We start from the raw sequence: 18,956 nt of genomic DNA, 5'->3' as shown, positions 1-18,956 counted from the left end.
GGTAAAGTTGGAAAACCACCATATTTTTAAACTCCTAAAATATGATTTAACCATTTATGTGAAATTAAAAACTAATGGTCATTTTTTAAAATGGGTGCTAAAATTTAGCCACCCACCTAAATTATAAAATAAAAAAAACCCAAATTGGATTACTCACTTTGGGTTACTTTTTTTTTAACAACCTGGGGAGTGGGAAATGTCCATTTATCTATATGTTATTGGACTACGGGAAATTCGAGAGGAGATTCCTTCTAAATCTTCAGAAGGGAAGTTTTAAGTTCAATATTTAATCCTAAATTTGGGAAGTTGTATCCATTTTTACTTTCAACTTTCAATTTCAACATGTTTGGCCATTTTTATCTTCTCATATGCTTATATTTGAAAATTTGTGAAAATATTCTTACGTGTATTTAATGAATTATATAACATATATCCATTACGAAATTATAAAGAAAAATAACCTTAAAACTAGATTTTTGTAGAATTTTTTGAGTTTTAGTAGGGCTATTGAATGAAGTCTTATTAGGTTCGAAATGTTGATGTCGATGAAATGTCGAGGTCCCAATGTTACAGACATATCGATGGATATTTCGGAGAAAATTGCGAAAATAGTAGATATTGATGGAAAATTTTTAAATTAATAAATAATATTTTAATTGTAGCTTAATAAACCTTTAACTAATCACTTTTAATCATCATATCTAAATATATAAATAATATATTTATAAAAATATCGTCGCGATGAAAATATTGAAACAAAATCATATGTATACATATATAAAAATTATTTGAGTTAATAAATTAAAGTTTAATGTTGCTTTTTTATTGATAATTTCTAATCAATATAGCGAATAAAACATGTGAAATATAAATATATATAAAGGATGAAATAATTTTAGAAAAATTAGATTTAGTTTAAAATTTAAATTTTTAATAATAATGAGTTAAATTGATTTTTCATGTTTTAAGATTTGGTAGTTAAATTTAATTTAAAATTTTTTTGTCTTTTAAATCAATTACTTGAAGATTTTGTTAGATTTTTTTAATTAAATTTAATTTAAATTTAAAATAGATCATTGTTTTACTTTACTTTTTGCACTTTGCGGAAAACCTTTTCTGGATTCAAAATTTTCGGTCTAGATTTTTTTCTTGAAAAACAACTAAATCGACATTTCCTCGACATGTCGACGACATTGGGAAAAAACGATTTTCTCTCCTATGTCGATGTCGAGATCGTCGACATATCGACTCCAGCGAAATTTAGAATAATGCTTATTATTAACTAAACTTAATTTTGTTTGAGACTTGATTTTCGTTGAAATTAGTAAATTTTAAGGTTTATTTTTCCGTTAAAATTAGTGGATGAATGAATGAAAGTTAAATGGAAGATAAAAAATTTGCAATATTTATCTAATATTCAGTTCAATTGGTCAAAATTAAAATTTTAGAGTGAAAATTGACTGTGATATGTCCGAGGTAAAATTTTATTTTTTCCCCATAAAAAACAATGTTTACATTTGTTTAAATTTGGGTGGTAATTTTTTTTCTTTAATTTTCATCATTCATTTTGACAAATAAATCTGTCCCTCTCAGCACACAAAGGTTATGATACTGATAACAAATTAAAATTTTACTATTCATTTTGCCAAATATTTACAATACTTTAAAAATGACTACTAACTTTTTTAATTTATGATTTACTTTGACAAATAAATATCTCTTTAAAAGTTAGAACATACATAAACTTATTTGTAAAATGATAACAAATTAACGAATTTCGTTTTCTTTTCATAAAAAAAAAATACAATAAATTAAAATTTTATTATTTATTTTGACATTGAGCATTCAAATTGTCAACTGAGCGCTCAACTCTGTTAAAGACATTAAAATCTCTACTCCTATGGAGTATTAGAAAAAAGATTCTAAATTCAAATTTATAAAGTTCATTATTTATTTGACAAGTATTTAAATTCATTTTCACATATAGTAAATATCAATGTTTTTTATTTTTTTGTTTTTTTTGAAAAGAATATTAATTTTTTTTAGGTAAAAAATGTAGGAAGAGGTTAATTGTGATATTCCTCTCTGTGTTTAACCAATTAGATTTCTCAATAAAAAAAAAAAAGATTGTGTGTTTTTATTACTTACCAAAGTTTGATAATGAGATTTTGAATGCAATTTCTTTCTGTTCATCTCCAGCTCTGAAATGGAGTGAAACAATTCACCAACCGCGGAATCAATCTTCTTCCATCTTCTTCTCCCCCATTCTCTCATCCAATTGCTCCTCCAACCTCAGTCTCGGCCAATTCTCAGCTCTCTGCTCCGGAATCGAATCCATCCTGCACAGCAATTTCATTACCGAACCAAGTCTCAGATGTTGTGATCTGCAAGATCTGATAAATGCATCAGTTTTGAATCATTTTGGATTTCGAAGGTTGAAGACGAAGCCTGTTAGTTGCTGAGAAGATGCGGAGTAAGGGATCGAATGCTCGCCTGTCGGGCATGCCTATTCGATCCCGAGTTCCCACCCTTTTGCTCTCCATGTTCGCTACCTTCGCTTCCATCTACGTCGCCGGCCGGTTCGTTCTCTTTGATTTCGTCGTCCCCGCTTCTTCTTTTTTCCTTCCCTGTTTGATTATCGATGATTTTGAATCCTGGACGATGTGTGCAGATTATGGCAGGATGCGGAGAACAGGGTTTACTTGATTAAAGAGCTGGATAGGCTAACTGGCCAGGTGAGTAAGCCGCTTCAGCCATTAATTGCGCTTACTGATTTATGGAGTTTTGGATGTTATTTGTAATCGCCAGTTGAGCATCCGCATTTCGTTCTATACTGGGCTTAAGCCGAATTTCAGATACTATTCTGTGACGGGTGGTTCAATTATTACATTGATTGGGAAGGTTTTTAGAATTTGATTAATATTAATATAAGTGGCGTTCAATGGCATTGTAGAATGCATAGGGGAGAAGCACGTGGTTGACACTTACACGAAGGTCCTTGAAATATATTACATTACATGTTTCTTTACTTCAAGATATCCCGCCTCTTAAAGGAATATTCATGCCTGGAAAAACTTAGTATGAGTTTGCCAATTTTTATCATTTTCTGTAACTGGCTTCCCTGCCACAGTTTATTCGGTAATTATCAAACAAATACAGACCGTTCCTGTTTTCATTTGTTTGGTTTTTATGATTTACAAAGGTACGAGTGGATAGGTGCATTCAAATCCTGAATGAAAACTTTAATCAACCAAAATTTGCTAGTTGAACCGTTGCTATGAGATGGCACAGAACGATTTAAACGGAGCATATTTTCATGTTATTTGCTATGAGCCTATGGCCTATCCTAAACGTGTAGTAGTGGCTATTAGTTCTTGGCTTTGAATTCGTTACTATTATGCCCCTTTATAGGTGCCAGATCCACTTGGAATTTTTGTTGATTTCATATCCACTTGTTTATTTTTGTCTTCCCTGGGTTATTAAAATTGATCTGTGGTACTTGTACAGGGACAGTCTGCTATCTCAGTGGATGATACATTAAAAATCATAGCCTGCAGGTAGTTATTTTTTGATTGGTTGAATTGAAATTATCTAATTTTAAGTATGCAGCACCAATCTCTCATAATATATTTTTTTCTTGATAGGGAACAACAAAAGAAGTTGATGGCGCTTGAGATGGATTTGGCTGCTGCTAGACAGGAGGGTTTTTTGGTGAAGCATTCAAGAGAGACTAACGAAACAAGGATCCCCTTGGTTGTAATTGGAGTCATCACTAGATTTGGCCGCAAAAACAACAGAGATGCAATTCGTAAAGCATGGATGGGAACTGGTAATGCATTATTATTCTCTGTGGTCAAACTTATTCGTGTACCCAATTGCTAGGATTGTGGTTGTATAGGCCTCATAGAACGAACACAGAAAATTCAAGGTTGAGAATGAAAAATCAGATTGGGGATTTGATATGGTGTGAAAAATATTGCTTCTTGTGACTGCAATTCATCGTGGCACTTTCCTACTGCAGGGGAACAAATTTTATCCCTCTTTATGTTTAGAACATTCATTTCTTCTGTATATACATTCATTTCTTAAAGCTGTTTTTATTGAATGTTTAGAACTAAGAGCTTCATTTGCAGGTGCTTCTTTGAAAAAAATGGAGAATCAGAAGGGCATAATTGCTAGATTTGTCATTGGAAGAAGGTTTCTATTTCCATCTATTTATCATCTTTATGTCTAATATTTTGATTTTAATTTGAATGCCTTTCTTAACATCTAGTTTTATGGCAGTGCAAACCGTGGGGACAGTTTAGACAGGGCCATTGACGATGAAAATAGACAATATAATGATTTCGTTATACATGTATGTTTTCTTAATTGTTATAGACAGTGTGCTTCAACATCAAAACCATCCATTTATAGGTGATGGAATTTTGGATTAAACGTAAGTAAAATTTAGTTGACTGGCTTTGGCCTACTTCTTACAGAATGACCATGTGGAGGCGCCTGAAGAGCTTCCAAAGAAGGCTAAGCTTTTTTTTGCTTATGCTGTTGATAAATGGGATGCCGAATTTTATGCCAAAGTCAATGATGATGTTTATATAAATATTGGTTAGTACAACCATTGAGATGAATATTTCCCAGTCAATTCATCTAGCTTTGCATATGAAACATCCTCCCAAAGAAAGTTACTGATCTTGATTAGCATTTTTGAGACAAGAAGAAAACACCAGCCTGTCAATGATTCTTGATAAGCCATTGCTATATCTCTTTGAATTAAAAGTGAGATAATGTAATACAAGTTATACAACATTAGTTGATACTGTTGCACTATAATGGAGGGCCTTGTGCATCATCTGTTTGAAGATAGATTTCATTTGTAGACTGGCTCTTTCGCTATTCTTTAGAGCATTGGTTAGAAATAAAAAGAAATTTTAAGAAGGTAGTGGAACCTTGAGAAGTACTTTGAAGTCTAGTATATGTAAACGCCTCCTTTTGGGTCTTTATGATTATCCTACCTTTTGACTATTACAGGGATTTACTTCTTGGAATTTTTCTTTTCTAGGGTTCCTTTTGTTTGGGTTTGGCCTGTGTTTTTCATGACCCTTTTTTTCTTCTAAAGAAAAATACTCTCAACCTTTTTACTATATCTTCAACCACATAGTTTGTAGTCTTGTCTTCGTTATTATTCTCAATTTCTTCCCGTTTTGTGCTTATGCACTTATGAGTGGAAATGTATACATGGGCTTATAATTTTTGTAATTTACTTTTGTCCTATACAGATGCCCTGGGGAGCACACTTGCTTCTTATTTGGACAAACCTCGTGTCTATGTCGGGTGCATGAAATCTGGTGAAGTATTCTCTGAACCGTGAGTATGGCGTAAATGACAGTAGGTTTTTAACATAGGTACTGAACCTTTGACCATGAAATTAAATCTCTTATCGTTCTCTGTCTGGACCTTCTCAGGGGCCATAAATGGTACGAACCAGATTGGTGGAAATTTGGTGACAAAAAAACGTGAGTGATATTGCATGCGTATGCCATATTGCAATATTTATGTTACTAGTTCGTCCTGCTAAATACTTTCCACTGCACTTGCTTTGCAAACATGCTATATTTTGAGTACTTTTTCTTTTTCTTTTTTTTTTCCCTGGAGAGAGATGCAATATATTGAATACTAACCCTATGTTTGGGAGTGTTTTTGCACTTTCAGTACAGTCAAAAGCACTCTCGAACCGAAACTATCATTATTGGTTATTGAGTACTTTTAGTAATAAAGACTTATAATTGAATTACTTTTAGCAAAAGCATTTATATTAAAAGAATTTCCAAACACACATTGACTCATCTTTTCAGCTATATATTGTGGAAGTTATCAATACGCATTTATAGTTGTGTTTCATATGTTTGTATTTTTTTTAATAAAAATTGTCATCTCTGGAAAACAGATACTTCCGTCATGCTTCAGGTGAAATGTATGTCATATCAAAAGCTCTGGCCAAGTTTATTTCAATAAACAGGCAAGTCTTTCTCCTTGTCATCCATTGTCTGCATGTAATATGCCTCAACACAAATGGTTAGATTGGGTTTATCAAATCTGTAGATCTATTCTCCGTTCTTACGCCCATGACGATGTCACGGCCGGTTCCTGGTTTGTTGGGCTCGACGTTGCATACATTGACGAGGGGAAGTTTTGCTGCTCTTCTTGGGCTGCAGGTTTGTCTCTCTCTAATATAACGAATCAAATGAGAAATCAATCGTCTCAACCCCAAAATTTCAACATTAAACAAAAAATACGAAGTTTACGGCAAGTTGATTTATTGTCTCCCCCTTCTCCAGGAGCTATTTGTGCTGGTGTCTGATTGATTTGCCTGAAGATCGTTGATGGAAAATGGAAGTACAAGCCTGAAGAGAACACATAGCTAATTTATATCTTTTTGATGTCCTTGTGTGTGGCTAGACGGAAGAAGATCTCACTTCTGATACGGTCTTCGGATTCTAACGGTAATGGCGATTTTTCGAGAGATTGGCCAGTGGTTGAACAGTTTGTAAGATGTGTGATACAGGAACATTAACAGGTAAAGGGAGCGGTAATTTTCTTCATTCTTTGGACTTCACTGCCTCTTACTGCCATTATTATCTGTAGTTTGTCCACATAAATGTTAATTCTTTACGGTGAGTTTTTTTTGTTAGTACAACGTGTGGATAGGATATCAAATTCATAACCTCTTGGTTGGAGATAGATGTTAATTACCATTGAGTTATGTCCGCTTTGACAATCCATCTTGACGAGTTGAAACTTGAGAAATGTAGATTTTATTTTGCAAAGGCACAGTTTTGTTAAAGGGCACCTATTATATTATAGAGGAAAGCAGCTCTCATGTCAGTTTATAAATATGAAACTTCAAGAACCAAAATAAAATAGGATTTAAATGTAGATAAGGATAAATTTTTCGATCATCCAAAAGTTGGCAGTTTGTGCTAATCTTACACCATCTTGAAACAATTTACAATCTGCTCATGTTGTAGCTCCCAATATAAAAGTTGAAAACAAAGATAACTGTAGGAAAGTTTAAAAATAATCATGAGGGTTTTCTTTTTGTAGTCAATTACATAATTATAAAATAGTAAAATTTGGGAAAAATATCTTTTTTGTGCTTGAGTTTTCGATTTTATTTTCATTTTTTGCCTCAAAGGTTTCAATAACGCTGCTTTTAGGTAACTACTGTTAATTTTCTTTGAACATTTTTAACATTAGAAATGATGTGCCTTTTTATTTTCTTGTGATGATGTGGCAAAATTTTAAATATATTTTAAAAAGATATTCTTCTCTCTCTTGAGTTTTTTATCTGACATGAAAAATTGAGCATAAATCAGATCTGACCTGGTTTTCCAAAATAAAATTACGCTTCTAACCACACTGAAAATAGGTCTCGCTCTCGCTCTCCATTTACTCTAGCTCTCGCTCTTCCTCTCTCACTCACGCTTTCACTCGTCTATTCTATACTCACTCGCTCCTATCCGTTACTCGCGCTCTTGCTCCCTCTAGCTCTCCTCCTACTAGCTTGTTAACTTTTGCAACGAATAATAAGTTGGAAGCTTTTAATTATTTATTTTAGAATTAAAATGTTAATTATTTAAAATAGCTTTTTGCTCTCGTTAACTTTTAATTATTTATTTTAAAATTAAAATGTTTAATTGACTTTTAATTTACATGATTTGGCTGGTCTCGTGGAATAGTTCATATTCCCAAATCCATGAGATAGAGCAACACATCAATTAAGAAAATTAAATATGTAATTAAGAAATTCATCAGGTTTTTGGCTAATGTGCTACTCTCCCTAATCTTTAGTAGCGATCAAGAAGAAGCTATTCCTCATCCTTTCTCTTAAAAGGTGCCCACACACTAATTCGTTGTATGTTGAAAATAGCTGCAAAGATCTTGTGAGTTCATCATCTACGCTACATTTATCATCCCAAAGGTTAGAGATTTGATTCCCATTATTTGTCCAAAATCTTTTTAAATTAAATTGTGCAATCAAAATCCCCTAAAATTGTTTTTTAGTACTACATGGCAAGGAGATCTTCCCCAACTTCTAGCACCTCTCTTGCAAGAATCTTCTTAAAAAATTAAGGGAAATTACGGTGGGTAGCGAAAATCTTTTATATAATTCAAAAAATGTCACCTGTTTTTTAAAATTTTCAAATATAGCAAAAAATTTTATTTATATCAGTAGTATATCAAACACTCATATCAGTAGTCAAACACTCATATCAGTAGTATATTAGATGTATATCACATACATATTGCACAGATACTCATATCAATAGTATCTCAGATGTATATCACATACATATTGCAGTTATGGGGTCACGAAGACTGAATTTCGCTACCAACCCTAGGTTGCTAGTGAAAAAGCTCTTTCTCCTTTCTTATCAGATGTATATCACATACATATATCAATAGTCAAATTTATTACAGATATATTATAGATGTATATCATTTGAGTAAGGTTATTATTTTAAAATTGGACCTCCGTTTTTTCTAAGTGCTATATTTGAAAAAAAAAACTAAATGTGGTTGCTATTTTGTTAATTTTAGTAAATGTATTTGACATATTTGCAACTGTTTAAAAAATTAAGCTATTAGGGCTCTTTGTTTTTCAGGAATGCAGATGCCCAACATCTACAGATGCTTGGAATTTCAAATGCCTGGAATTTAAATGTCCGGCTTCTTTAGATAGTCACGCTTGTTTCGTAGAAAAATTTATAATTAAGGATATCTGGAAATATTTGGATAGTGATGTTTGTTTTACAGGATTTATTATCGAGAATATGTTAAATTTATAGAATGTTCCAAAAATGCCCTTACTAATATTCATATAATTTATAAATTCATTTAATATAATAGATTTATTTGAATTAATTTAATAGTTTACTTTTTTATATGTTATTTTTTATAACAAGTTAATTCATATTAATATAATATAAATTTCATTTTCAACTTTAATAGTTTTCCAAAAAAGATAATCATGTAATTTATGTTACCTTGGCTGAAATTTATTTATCTTATCGTCACATTATATTTTTTTAAGAGGAAAAATATCATAAATATGTAGGTTGTAAAGAAAATGTTGCTTTAACATTATATATTTATGATAATAAATATTATTAATAATATAATTCCTTCAAAATATTAAAAATCAATGGAAATATTATATAATTGAATTGCAGTTTATTTACATATCAATCTAATGTACAAATATACTTAATTGCATAAAATTGTTTTATTAGATTATGAGTACATTAATTCATTTCAATTATAAATTTAAAAATAAAAATAAAGAATTTTTTTGAGGAAAAAATAAAGAAAATTGATAAAAGAAAATATATGGAGAAAAAAATGAAGTGCAAAAATGTAAAGACTAGATATCCCTCAACACGGGAATCTTGTAAACTCATGTTTCGAAAGGGCATCTAAAACTCGTAAGGTAGCTCTCTCTATTGGCATCCTAGGATACTATGGTATCTCAAGATTTCGGGTGCCCTACATTTCCGTAAAACAAATGTAGAAATCCATATGCCCGTCCAATCAAAATCTTGGATTCCCAAAAAACAAACGGCCTCTCGGTGAAAACTCAAGGACTAAAATAGAATTTTTACTCTTCAAAAAGTGAAAAATGCATGAAAAAGCTAGAAATTTTATAGTTAAGTAAACTTTAATTTTAAAAAACAAAATTATTATCTAATTAGACATTTTTTTAAAAAATATAAGTAGAAAATATAGGATGTTTTTTTAATGCAACAAATTGGGGAATATGGGGATCAAACCTCCGACCTCAAGAAAAGGAATATATGTCAATTACCAATGAACTATGCTCATGTTGGCTTAATTCTCAAAAGAAAATGTTAAATATATTCGTATTTGAACTTCTAACCTTTTGATCAATGATCAAATATGTCGAGATAGAGTATAGGAAGTAACGTATTAGGATTAGGAATGAAATTATAGTTAAGCAGCACTGCACATCACCAGGCTTTATATTCAATATTCAAATATATGAAGAATCCAATGCTATGGCCACACACAAGGGGACTTTGGCTCATTGCTGTCGTCTTTTAATTACACTAAAGACTAAACCTAACTGTCTTATGTTTTTAGTTTTATCCAAATTATATAAGTTTAATGTTGTGTCCTAATCCATCCTGCTGTTGGTAACATTTTTTCGTTTTTGTTTTTAATTTTTATAAAAAACTTTGTGTTTCATAGCTCATTTTTCATTTCTTCTTTTTAAGAAAACGCTCTCAAAGTTGTATTCAAATTTTGGGAAAATAATTTCTAGCTTCTCGTCTTATTGTTATCATTTTTTTTTATAAAAACATATAATAAAAAAGTATTATTTTCGGTAAAATAAGACTATATAATTTGTAACCAACTTTTACGTAACATATATTAAATGGTTAAGGAATAAATTCTCGACCAAGAAGTTTTGAGTTCGAACCTCCATCTTCATATGTTGTATTAAAAAAGGCTATTTTTTGTAGGACTTAAATTTGAGCGTTTTTTACTTGCTTGATTTTGTGGGTAGGTTTTATTTTCATAGTTGCATACATTGTAGCATTCCACGTTAAAAAAAAAAAAATAAGGGACCTGACAAACATTTATAATACACATGGACTACTGATCTTCTCGTCGTCAATTGATTTTGAAATGGAATCTTATGAATATTAATATATTGTGCAATGATATGACGTGATTTTTAGGATTTTTTTATTTCTTTTTATAACTTATTAGTATTTAGTATTGTTGAGGGTAAAAATCGAGAGGACGCATGTCAACAGTTGAAAGGCGGGGGACCACATACGGTTACGCATTGTACACTGCTGTGGCAAGGGATGTGCGCCTCCGTCCCTCTGGTACGGGTAGCATGCTAAACCCGAGGTTTCGCCAGGCAACGGCGCCACCCACCAGTTGTCGGAGGCGTATACCTTCGCCAGACGATGTACCGTGCGGCACGCCCTACCACCATAACTGTCGTCCTTCCTGGTCGACCGCCTGAGCCTATATAAGGAAGAACCCTCACCATCACCAATTAAGTGAAAAACTTGTCATTAATACTTAAGACGTCTTTTCCTATTTTCTGCTCCGATTATTGATTTGAGCATCAGAGGTTATTAGACGGGACACTGCACCAGAGTCGAGTTTTTCAAGTTGCAGGCTCACTCGCTCTCAGACGAAGCTACAAGTATGATTTATTTTCATTAAAAACTCTATATTTTGGTTTTAAGAATGTATTATAATTGCAATAGTTCAAAGTTTTATTGGATAAAATTAAAATTTCAAGGGTTAAAATTGACTCCCGAGCTAAAAATGATATATTTCACTAAAGATGGTTGATCCTCCAAAGTTATTCTTAATTATACAAGCTTGTACACATGTTTCTAAAGCTACTCGGTTAGCTACAATACCACGTGGAAAGTTGATTTTTCTCTTGTATTCCAGGATTTTTGGATTAACTCCATTGTACGCTTTTTCTTTCTTTCTTTCTATTTTTTTTTTTTTTTAAGGAATCATTGCTTTTAGAGACAAAGCCAAACAATAGCATAAATCATCAACAACCTTTGGTCACATCGAAGGAAGCTCCAACAAGCTACTAATTTTGGACACACAATAACATTTAGTTAAGGCAAGAAGACAAATGATAAAACTTTGTCTTGAAATGACATTGCAATCATCGGAACAACAAAATCCAAAGCAAGCATAAAAACAAAGAACAACTCTCAATCACTTACGACACCCTAACTAAAACTATATAAACTCCAAAAACTCTTCCACTTTCTTCACTCCCTCTCAAACTGAAGGGGCAGAACACACAAATTTGAGTTATGGACTTTACAGTTCTCAACTCAGATTTCTGCCCCATCAGAAGTGATTCCATGGCTCTCAAGTGTAAAAAGAGACGGCGGAGAAGTACTTCTTCCTCCACACTACTTGAAGGTGCAGCCACCAGTGGAGATGGTCCCCGACATAAGTCGCAAACTGATCGGTCTACCACGACAAAACGAAGTTCAAGGTTTCGTGGAGTTAGCAGGTACTGAGAATACATAAAGTAAGAATGGTTAAACATGTCGTTTAGTTCTTAGTATAAAAATTTGAACACTTCCGATCTTTTTTAGAGTTAACGGGTTAAGTTAGTGTTGGATTGAATTTTTTTTGTTAGGCTATTAATTTACAATAGTATATTTTTAATGATTCTATTATATATGACAAACTATTTTAAGTTGAATAAGTTATTACAACTTACCAATAAGAAGTCATATTGGTATGGATAGGTTTTCAATTTTATGGATGAGCTAGTGGTGTCATATTCTAGGGTCCGAACCATATGATTGAATAAATCTTCCTCTATCGATTGTAAGCCGAGGACTCCTCCTTTCCGTTCTTCAAACTCCAAACTCATATCGTTCATAGAGAAATCGTCGATCAACAATAGAACAAAGATCGCACTTGCAGGTGTGGCAGAGTGGTCTCAGGACTGGATGTTGATACCGAAGGTACTCCAAGGTTCGAGTTCCACTCCCACTTGTGTTGTGTAATTTGGTGATAGCCGCAAAAATTCCCGGTTTATAGGGTGCCCCACGCAAGAGGTTAAGCCAAACGGCCGGCGATTTCAGGGTCATCAAAGGAAGAAAAAAAAGAACAATAGAACAAAGATCTCATTTGTATCCTATCGAAGGGATTCTCGAGTTTGGGTCCAAGAAGCGATGATTATTTTATCATAAAATGAAAGCTGGTATTTCCAAATTCCAATTCTATAATGAATGTATATTATCATTTTTGTCCATAAATTAATTTCAACATTTTGTGGCAAGAGGGTTTGATTGAAACAAAATCAAAAAGATAAAATATGGAATCACAAACTTTTGAAAAAAATAGGGACATGAAACTCAAAATAATCACAAAAATGAACAATTTTTTTTTTTTTAAAAATCTTTTCTATGTTGTTGAGAACTTGAGAATGAATGAATAAACAAATTGAAAATGAACAGACATCGATGGACAGGACGATTCGAAGCTCATTTATGGGACAAAGGATCTTGGAATCCAACACAAAGGAAGAAGGGAAAGCAAGGTATCCATGTATTATTTGGTTGGTGATTAGAAAAAAAAAAGTGAAATACAAAGGATCCAATAAAAAAAAAGGTTTATTAATTGTTTTAAGTGTTTCAGTAGATTTGAAAATTAAATCTAATTTAGAAAATGTTTAACGTGTGTTTAACTTAGGGTTTCAACGACCTGGCGAGCATCTCGACATCGACACAAGGGAGAATGTCATTTTCTCCCAATATCGAGGACATCTCGACATGTCGACGAAATATCGAGGAAACGTCGACATGTCGAGGAAATATCATTTTTTTTACTTACAATCTATAAATTGATTTTTTTAATAATTTGAAAAGATATACTCTCACTAGTGGTGTCGATGGATATTTCGGTTAAATAACTTGAAAATATATGTATAGTTTGTTTGCATGAGATAATGTAGGAATTGATTTTTTTCCCAACAAAAACGCGTTTTTTTTCAACCATTTTTTCTATTCATTAGCGTCACAAAAACCTAAAATTGTTTGTTTTCATCCTTTTATCTGTTATAAAAAGACAAACTTCGTGGTAAATAAGTAAATCTGACGAAAAAAAATCAAATCTTTTCTAAAACAAATTAAAGGGGTTTCCTCATTCAAATTTGGCTAATTTGGCTCAATTATATGTTTATTTGAATTAAAAGAAAACTATCATATTTGGTATTAGTTAAATTATATCACCACTGTTTGTATATAATAAATTTTATTTTTCAAATTTTATACCTATTTCACATATCTTGTTTAATTATTGAACTAAAAATTAGATTTGATTAGAAATTATTGATAGAACATAATCAATCAATAACTTTAATTTACTAATTCAAATAATTTACATGTAAGTATATACATGATTTTGTTATGACGTTATCATCGTAACGACATTTTCATATGTATATTGTTGATATATTTAGATATATGATCAAAATTGAACATTATGAACTAATTAAGCTACAATTAAAGTTTTATTTACTAATTCAAAAAATTTGCATCAATATCCTCCGTATTTCTTCCCGAAATATCCATCGACATCGACATGTCCATCGACATATCCGTAAAATCGGGACCTCGACATTTACATCAACATTGACATTTTAAACCTTGGTTTAACTATATATTTTAGTTACCAACTAAATGTTTAGTTTAATCTAAAATAATATTGAGGGAAATTGGAGTGGGTAGCAAAAGTCTATTTTAAAATATGTAACTTGTTTTTAAAATTTTCACTTATATGTGTGTATATATATAGTTAGTTAGTTATATTACAGAGAATCATTAGGGTAAAGTCGTCATTTTAAAATTGGACTTCGTTCTTTTTTTAAAGTACTGTATTTGAAAAAATTAGATGTGGTCGTTATTTTGCTAATTTTACTAAATATTTTTGTCATATTTGCAATTGTCACATTAATTAATTTATTAGCATTTTTGTTATAAATTTTGTATTTAATTTTACCAAAAATAAAATTAGCTTATAACATGAAATAATATATTTATCAAAATTTTTAATTTTTTTAAAAATGCAATCCTGCATTTTAAACGTTTCAAATTCAAAATAAACATAAAAATATTGTTCTCAAAATTTTCACGATTTAAATTATAGAATTCAATGAATCCATTTGATTCAGTGGATATGAAAACAACAAACAAAATCCAAATTGCCAACGAAATAGTACTAATTTTTCCCAATTTCTTTGTGTTTGTGTTTGTGGAATGGCTCCTAATTAATTTTACTCTTTTCTTTGTGTTATATGATGTGATGACCACCCATTGGACTAAGCAGTTTATTTAGGTAAGTAATTTTGTAGTTGATGCATGGTATTTTAATATTAATTAATTATCATTTGGTATAAGTATAAGTTTATATAACATCTTATCATTGTGTTTAAAAATCAAAATAGGAGCTTATGATGAAGAAGAATCAGCTGCTAGAGCATATGACTTGGCTGCACTCAAGTATTGGGGAACATCAACTTTCACTAATTTTCCGGTACTATTTTCTTTTAGTTTTAAATATTATTTTGGTCCATATATATTCGACTTTAGTTCATTTTAGTACCTACATTTTCAAATCATTTCTTTTGATCCATGTACTATCAATTTTTCTTCATTTTTCACTTCACGTACTTTTGTAGCATTCATTTTACTTTTTAGTTTCTACATGGTCCATTCCTTTTTATTTTATCTCGTTTCTTGAATTATACCTGACATGTCACACCCACTAAATTTCTTGAGATAAAGTTATAAATTCATATTAAAGGGTTTTAACGTGTATAAAATTTGTGTTAAATTTTTGCAAATAGACATTACATTGGTCATTTTTTTTATAAATATTGAGACTAAAATGTATATTTTGAAAATGCAAAGATTAAAATAAAATTGAAAGTACAGATACCAAAATAAACGTTTTGAAAATAAATGACCAAAATAAACCAAAGTTAGAACTACATGAACTGAAATAGTATTTAAATCCTTATTTTACTTTTTTGTTGGAACAAATATTATTTTTATTTATCAAAATATATATATATATATATATTTTTTTTTGTTTACAACTTTGTTTAATAATTTTTTATTTTTGGTATTCTGTTTTAAAAATTATATTTATTTACTAAATATTTCTTTTCCCTACTTTACTTCAAAAACGTTTTGTTATGTTTTCTCTGATTTTTTTTAAACACCTTCGAAATCTTTGACAAATTTTAGAACAAAAATAGCTTTTTGAAAACTATTATTTCAAATTTCAAAATTTGGTCATGATTATTTCAAGAGTAGATTAGAAAAAAGAGTTAATAAATAAGTATAAATTTTAAAAACAAAAACGTTAACAGGCAATAAAAAATTACTAATAATCTACTTTGTTGTGTCATTATTCCATTAAATAAATAATCATTATTATCTTTGTGCAGACATCTGATTATGAGGAAGAAGTTAGGATAATGAAAACTATGACAAAGGAGGAATATTTGGCCTCCTTAAGAAGGTAAGTGTAAAATCAAAATCCAACGCTTTGATTGGTTCTAATTTCCACTATTCACTAAGCTGCACAAAATTTCATATTAATTATTACAAAAAAACAAAAAAAACAAAACTATTTATTTTATTGAAAAATATAATTTTTTTTTTTTTTTTTTTTTTTTTTACCTTCGGTCAAAAATTTTGATTGTGAGATGATCGGAAAGTATTTTCCTAATTTTGACTCATTTTACTCTTGGCAGGAAAAGCAGTGGTTTCTCTAGAGGTGTATCTAAGTATCGGGGTGTTGCGAGGTAACATTCTTTATAGCGATAACAACAAATTTAAAATTGATAAATAGACAAAAAAAGAAAAAAAATTCTTTTTGTACTTTAGAAGATTAAGCTGATAGACCGTTGTATTTCTTTCTGTAATGTTATCTACTTTTTAAGTATGTTTTCAAAAACGAAGTTAAAATTTAGAAATTATCCCGTTTAATAACCATTTTATTTTTTATTTTTTATTTTTTAAATTAAGTTTATAAATACTACTCCTACTTCTATGTTATTTTTCGTTATCTATTTTTTAATAACAGTTTCAAAATATAGGTTAAATTTTAAAATCTAGTTTTAAATTTTAATTTTTTCTAAAACTTTAGCTACGAATTCAAACTGTTTATTTTTTAAAAAGAAAATAAACATACCCAAAATTATGAAGAATTAAATATGTTTTTTAAAAATAGGAAACTAAAAATGAAATCGTCATCAAACAAATCCAAACCCGTAATTTTTAAAAAGCTGTTTCCATTTTTTAAAATTGGACTAAAAACAAAATTGTTACATATCCAACAGCCAAAATTTTGTAAAATTATGAAATAAAATTGACACAAATTTGAAATGTTAGACATGAAAGAAAAAAAGAATTTGATAAAGGAGTATGTAATTGAAAGTTTTAGATGAATTTGCAGGCACCATCACAATGGGAGGTGGGAAGCAAGAATAGGAAGAGTATTTGGGAACAAGTATCTCTACCTTGGAACTTACAGTCAGTATTTTAAACTCCTAATTAAATTCACCACTCTTAATTTTTAATTACTATTTAATCACTTTTCTATAGACTTTCATATTCTTTACAAATAATCAAATATTTATTCAAAACTTTTTGGATAGTATTAGTTTCTAAGCCATAAACTGATAGAAGATAATTAGAAGTTTGGATTATTGGTATCATATCTTTTTTTTTTCTTTTATAAGACATATTATTTTATAAAATTTAATGTTTGTAGAGTTTTAAAAGATTCTGAAATATGTAAATTTTCAGCTACTGATTTCGTTAATTAGTAGTTAAACACATGGTTAAAGTCAATTATTTGTTAATAGAACATTTTTCTTTTTATGAATATATCAAAATTTAAATTAAGTTAAAAAAACCATAATTAATTTAATTACTCACGAATCATAATTATAAATTAATATTAGAGAAAGTTGCGGACATAACAATTTCACCTAAAATAATAGGAATTCTACAAAAGCTAATAAGATTTGCAATCTCTATCAGTGTCTTTAAGTAGTATACATCTATTAGTGGTAAAACAGTGATAGACGTCGTGACTTCTCAATAATCGTTAAACATCGTGTGTAAAATTACGAGTCACTTTTGCAATCGCCTCCTCCAATAATTTCTCATGCCAAGGGGGAAAAAAATACACGTCCATATACTTCATTTGCCTCATTCACAAATAATAATTGTGTCTGTAAACTTAAACTAATTTAGCTGAATTAGTTAAGACACTTATCCTGATCAAAAGGTAGCAAATCACACCCCACTTATTTAACACTAAAAAAATAGAATAATTTGTGTCTTCCACTTACAGTTTATCTTCAAAAACAGCCAGCACTTAGACTAATTAAGATTGATTAAAATATAAGTTAAAAAAGTAGTTTTTTTTTTATTGAGGAAATAAAAGCTAAAAAGAGAGTGAATAATTTCAGGCACACAAGAGGAAGCAGCAAGAGCATACGACATGGCAGCAATAGAATACAGAGGCATAAACGCAGTCACCAACTTCGAGCTCAGCAGCTACATAACATGGCTTAAACCACACTCACAATCACATTCTCATCATTATAATTCCTCCATCTTCCAACACAACATTCCCTTACCAGACACCGCCACCTATCTATTCCAAGCCACAGCCGCAGCCACGACGACCGCTGACACCTCTCGCACCGCCCTCGGCCTCCTCCTCAAGTCATCCGTCTTCAGAGACTTGCTCCAGAAGAACGTACTTAATATCGATGGAGATCAAGCTGAAGACCAAATTAGCATGTCTCCGTTTCATTACACTCCGCTCCTTACTGAAGGCTGTCTTTGATGCCTACTCTTTAAATATTAGAATAAGGCCTTTGCAAGGGTAGAGATCAAATAATCAACTTTTGAAATAGTAATAGATGTCTTATTTACTAAGTTTATTGAAGAATTCAAAAGCTTTGAACGACTGTGTGTATGTATTGAATAGCTTCGAGGAGTTTGAGTAGTAATATGTTTAGATTGTATGCATAAGATCAGAGTGGATGAATGTTAAGATTTGGGTCAGACCTTAATTTCTTTTATTTGTTGTATTATTTTTTTTTCCTAATGTACATGCGTAGTACTTGATATTGGTTACTCTTTCAATTGTAATGATTTGTTGTCATGTACAAAAGCTAGCCATGGTGATACGTTAGGATCTTACCCTTTTCTTCTAGGTGGGAGGAATCCACGTGCTACGCGTCATTAAGAGACCGACTTAGAGCCCGAGGTATAACACTATGGACATAGTTGGGTCAAAACCTATGAGTAGAACTTAAGGTTCGACCATTATCTTTA

General features: G+C 30.7%; 2 protein-coding genes across 2 annotated transcripts; both read left to right on the top strand.

Annotated features, from left to right (window-relative positions):
• The first annotated feature begins 2,162 nt into the window (after positions 1-2,162).
• LOC111019306 (Galactosyltransferase family protein) lies at positions 2,163-6,777 on the top strand. Its single transcript, XM_022295650.2, has 12 exons — positions 2,163-2,579; positions 2,672-2,735; positions 3,508-3,557; positions 3,645-3,829; positions 4,134-4,197; positions 4,285-4,357; positions 4,482-4,605; positions 5,277-5,364; positions 5,463-5,513; positions 5,945-6,016; positions 6,100-6,212; positions 6,336-6,777. The coding sequence occupies exons 1-12, from the start codon at positions 2,467-2,469 to the stop codon at positions 6,356-6,358; spliced, it is 1,020 nt and encodes a 339-aa protein (XP_022151342.1). The 5' UTR covers positions 2,163-2,466; the 3' UTR covers positions 6,359-6,777.
• A 5,043-nt stretch (positions 6,778-11,820) lies between these two features.
• On the top strand, positions 11,821-18,674 carry LOC111019289 (AP2-like ethylene-responsive transcription factor At1g16060). The gene is made up of 8 exons (XM_088127877.1): positions 11,821-12,088; positions 13,047-13,129; positions 14,917-14,925; positions 15,035-15,123; positions 16,043-16,116; positions 16,352-16,402; positions 17,056-17,132; positions 18,080-18,674. Exons 1-8 carry the CDS (start codon positions 11,883-11,885, stop codon positions 18,460-18,462), a joined length of 972 nt encoding a protein of 323 aa, XP_087984003.1. The 5' UTR covers positions 11,821-11,882; the 3' UTR covers positions 18,463-18,674.
• Positions 18,675-18,956: the final 282 nt, after the last annotated feature.

This window comes from Momordica charantia (assembly GCF_013281855.1).
Source record: "Momordica charantia cultivar OHB3-1 chromosome 8 unlocalized genomic scaffold, Mcharantia_2.0 BLBB01000008.1, whole genome shotgun sequence".
Taxonomy (NCBI): Eukaryota; Viridiplantae; Streptophyta; class Magnoliopsida; order Cucurbitales; family Cucurbitaceae; genus Momordica; species Momordica charantia.
The sequence above is the reverse complement of the archived record's forward strand: the minus strand, read 5'-3'. Positions and strand labels throughout refer to the sequence as shown.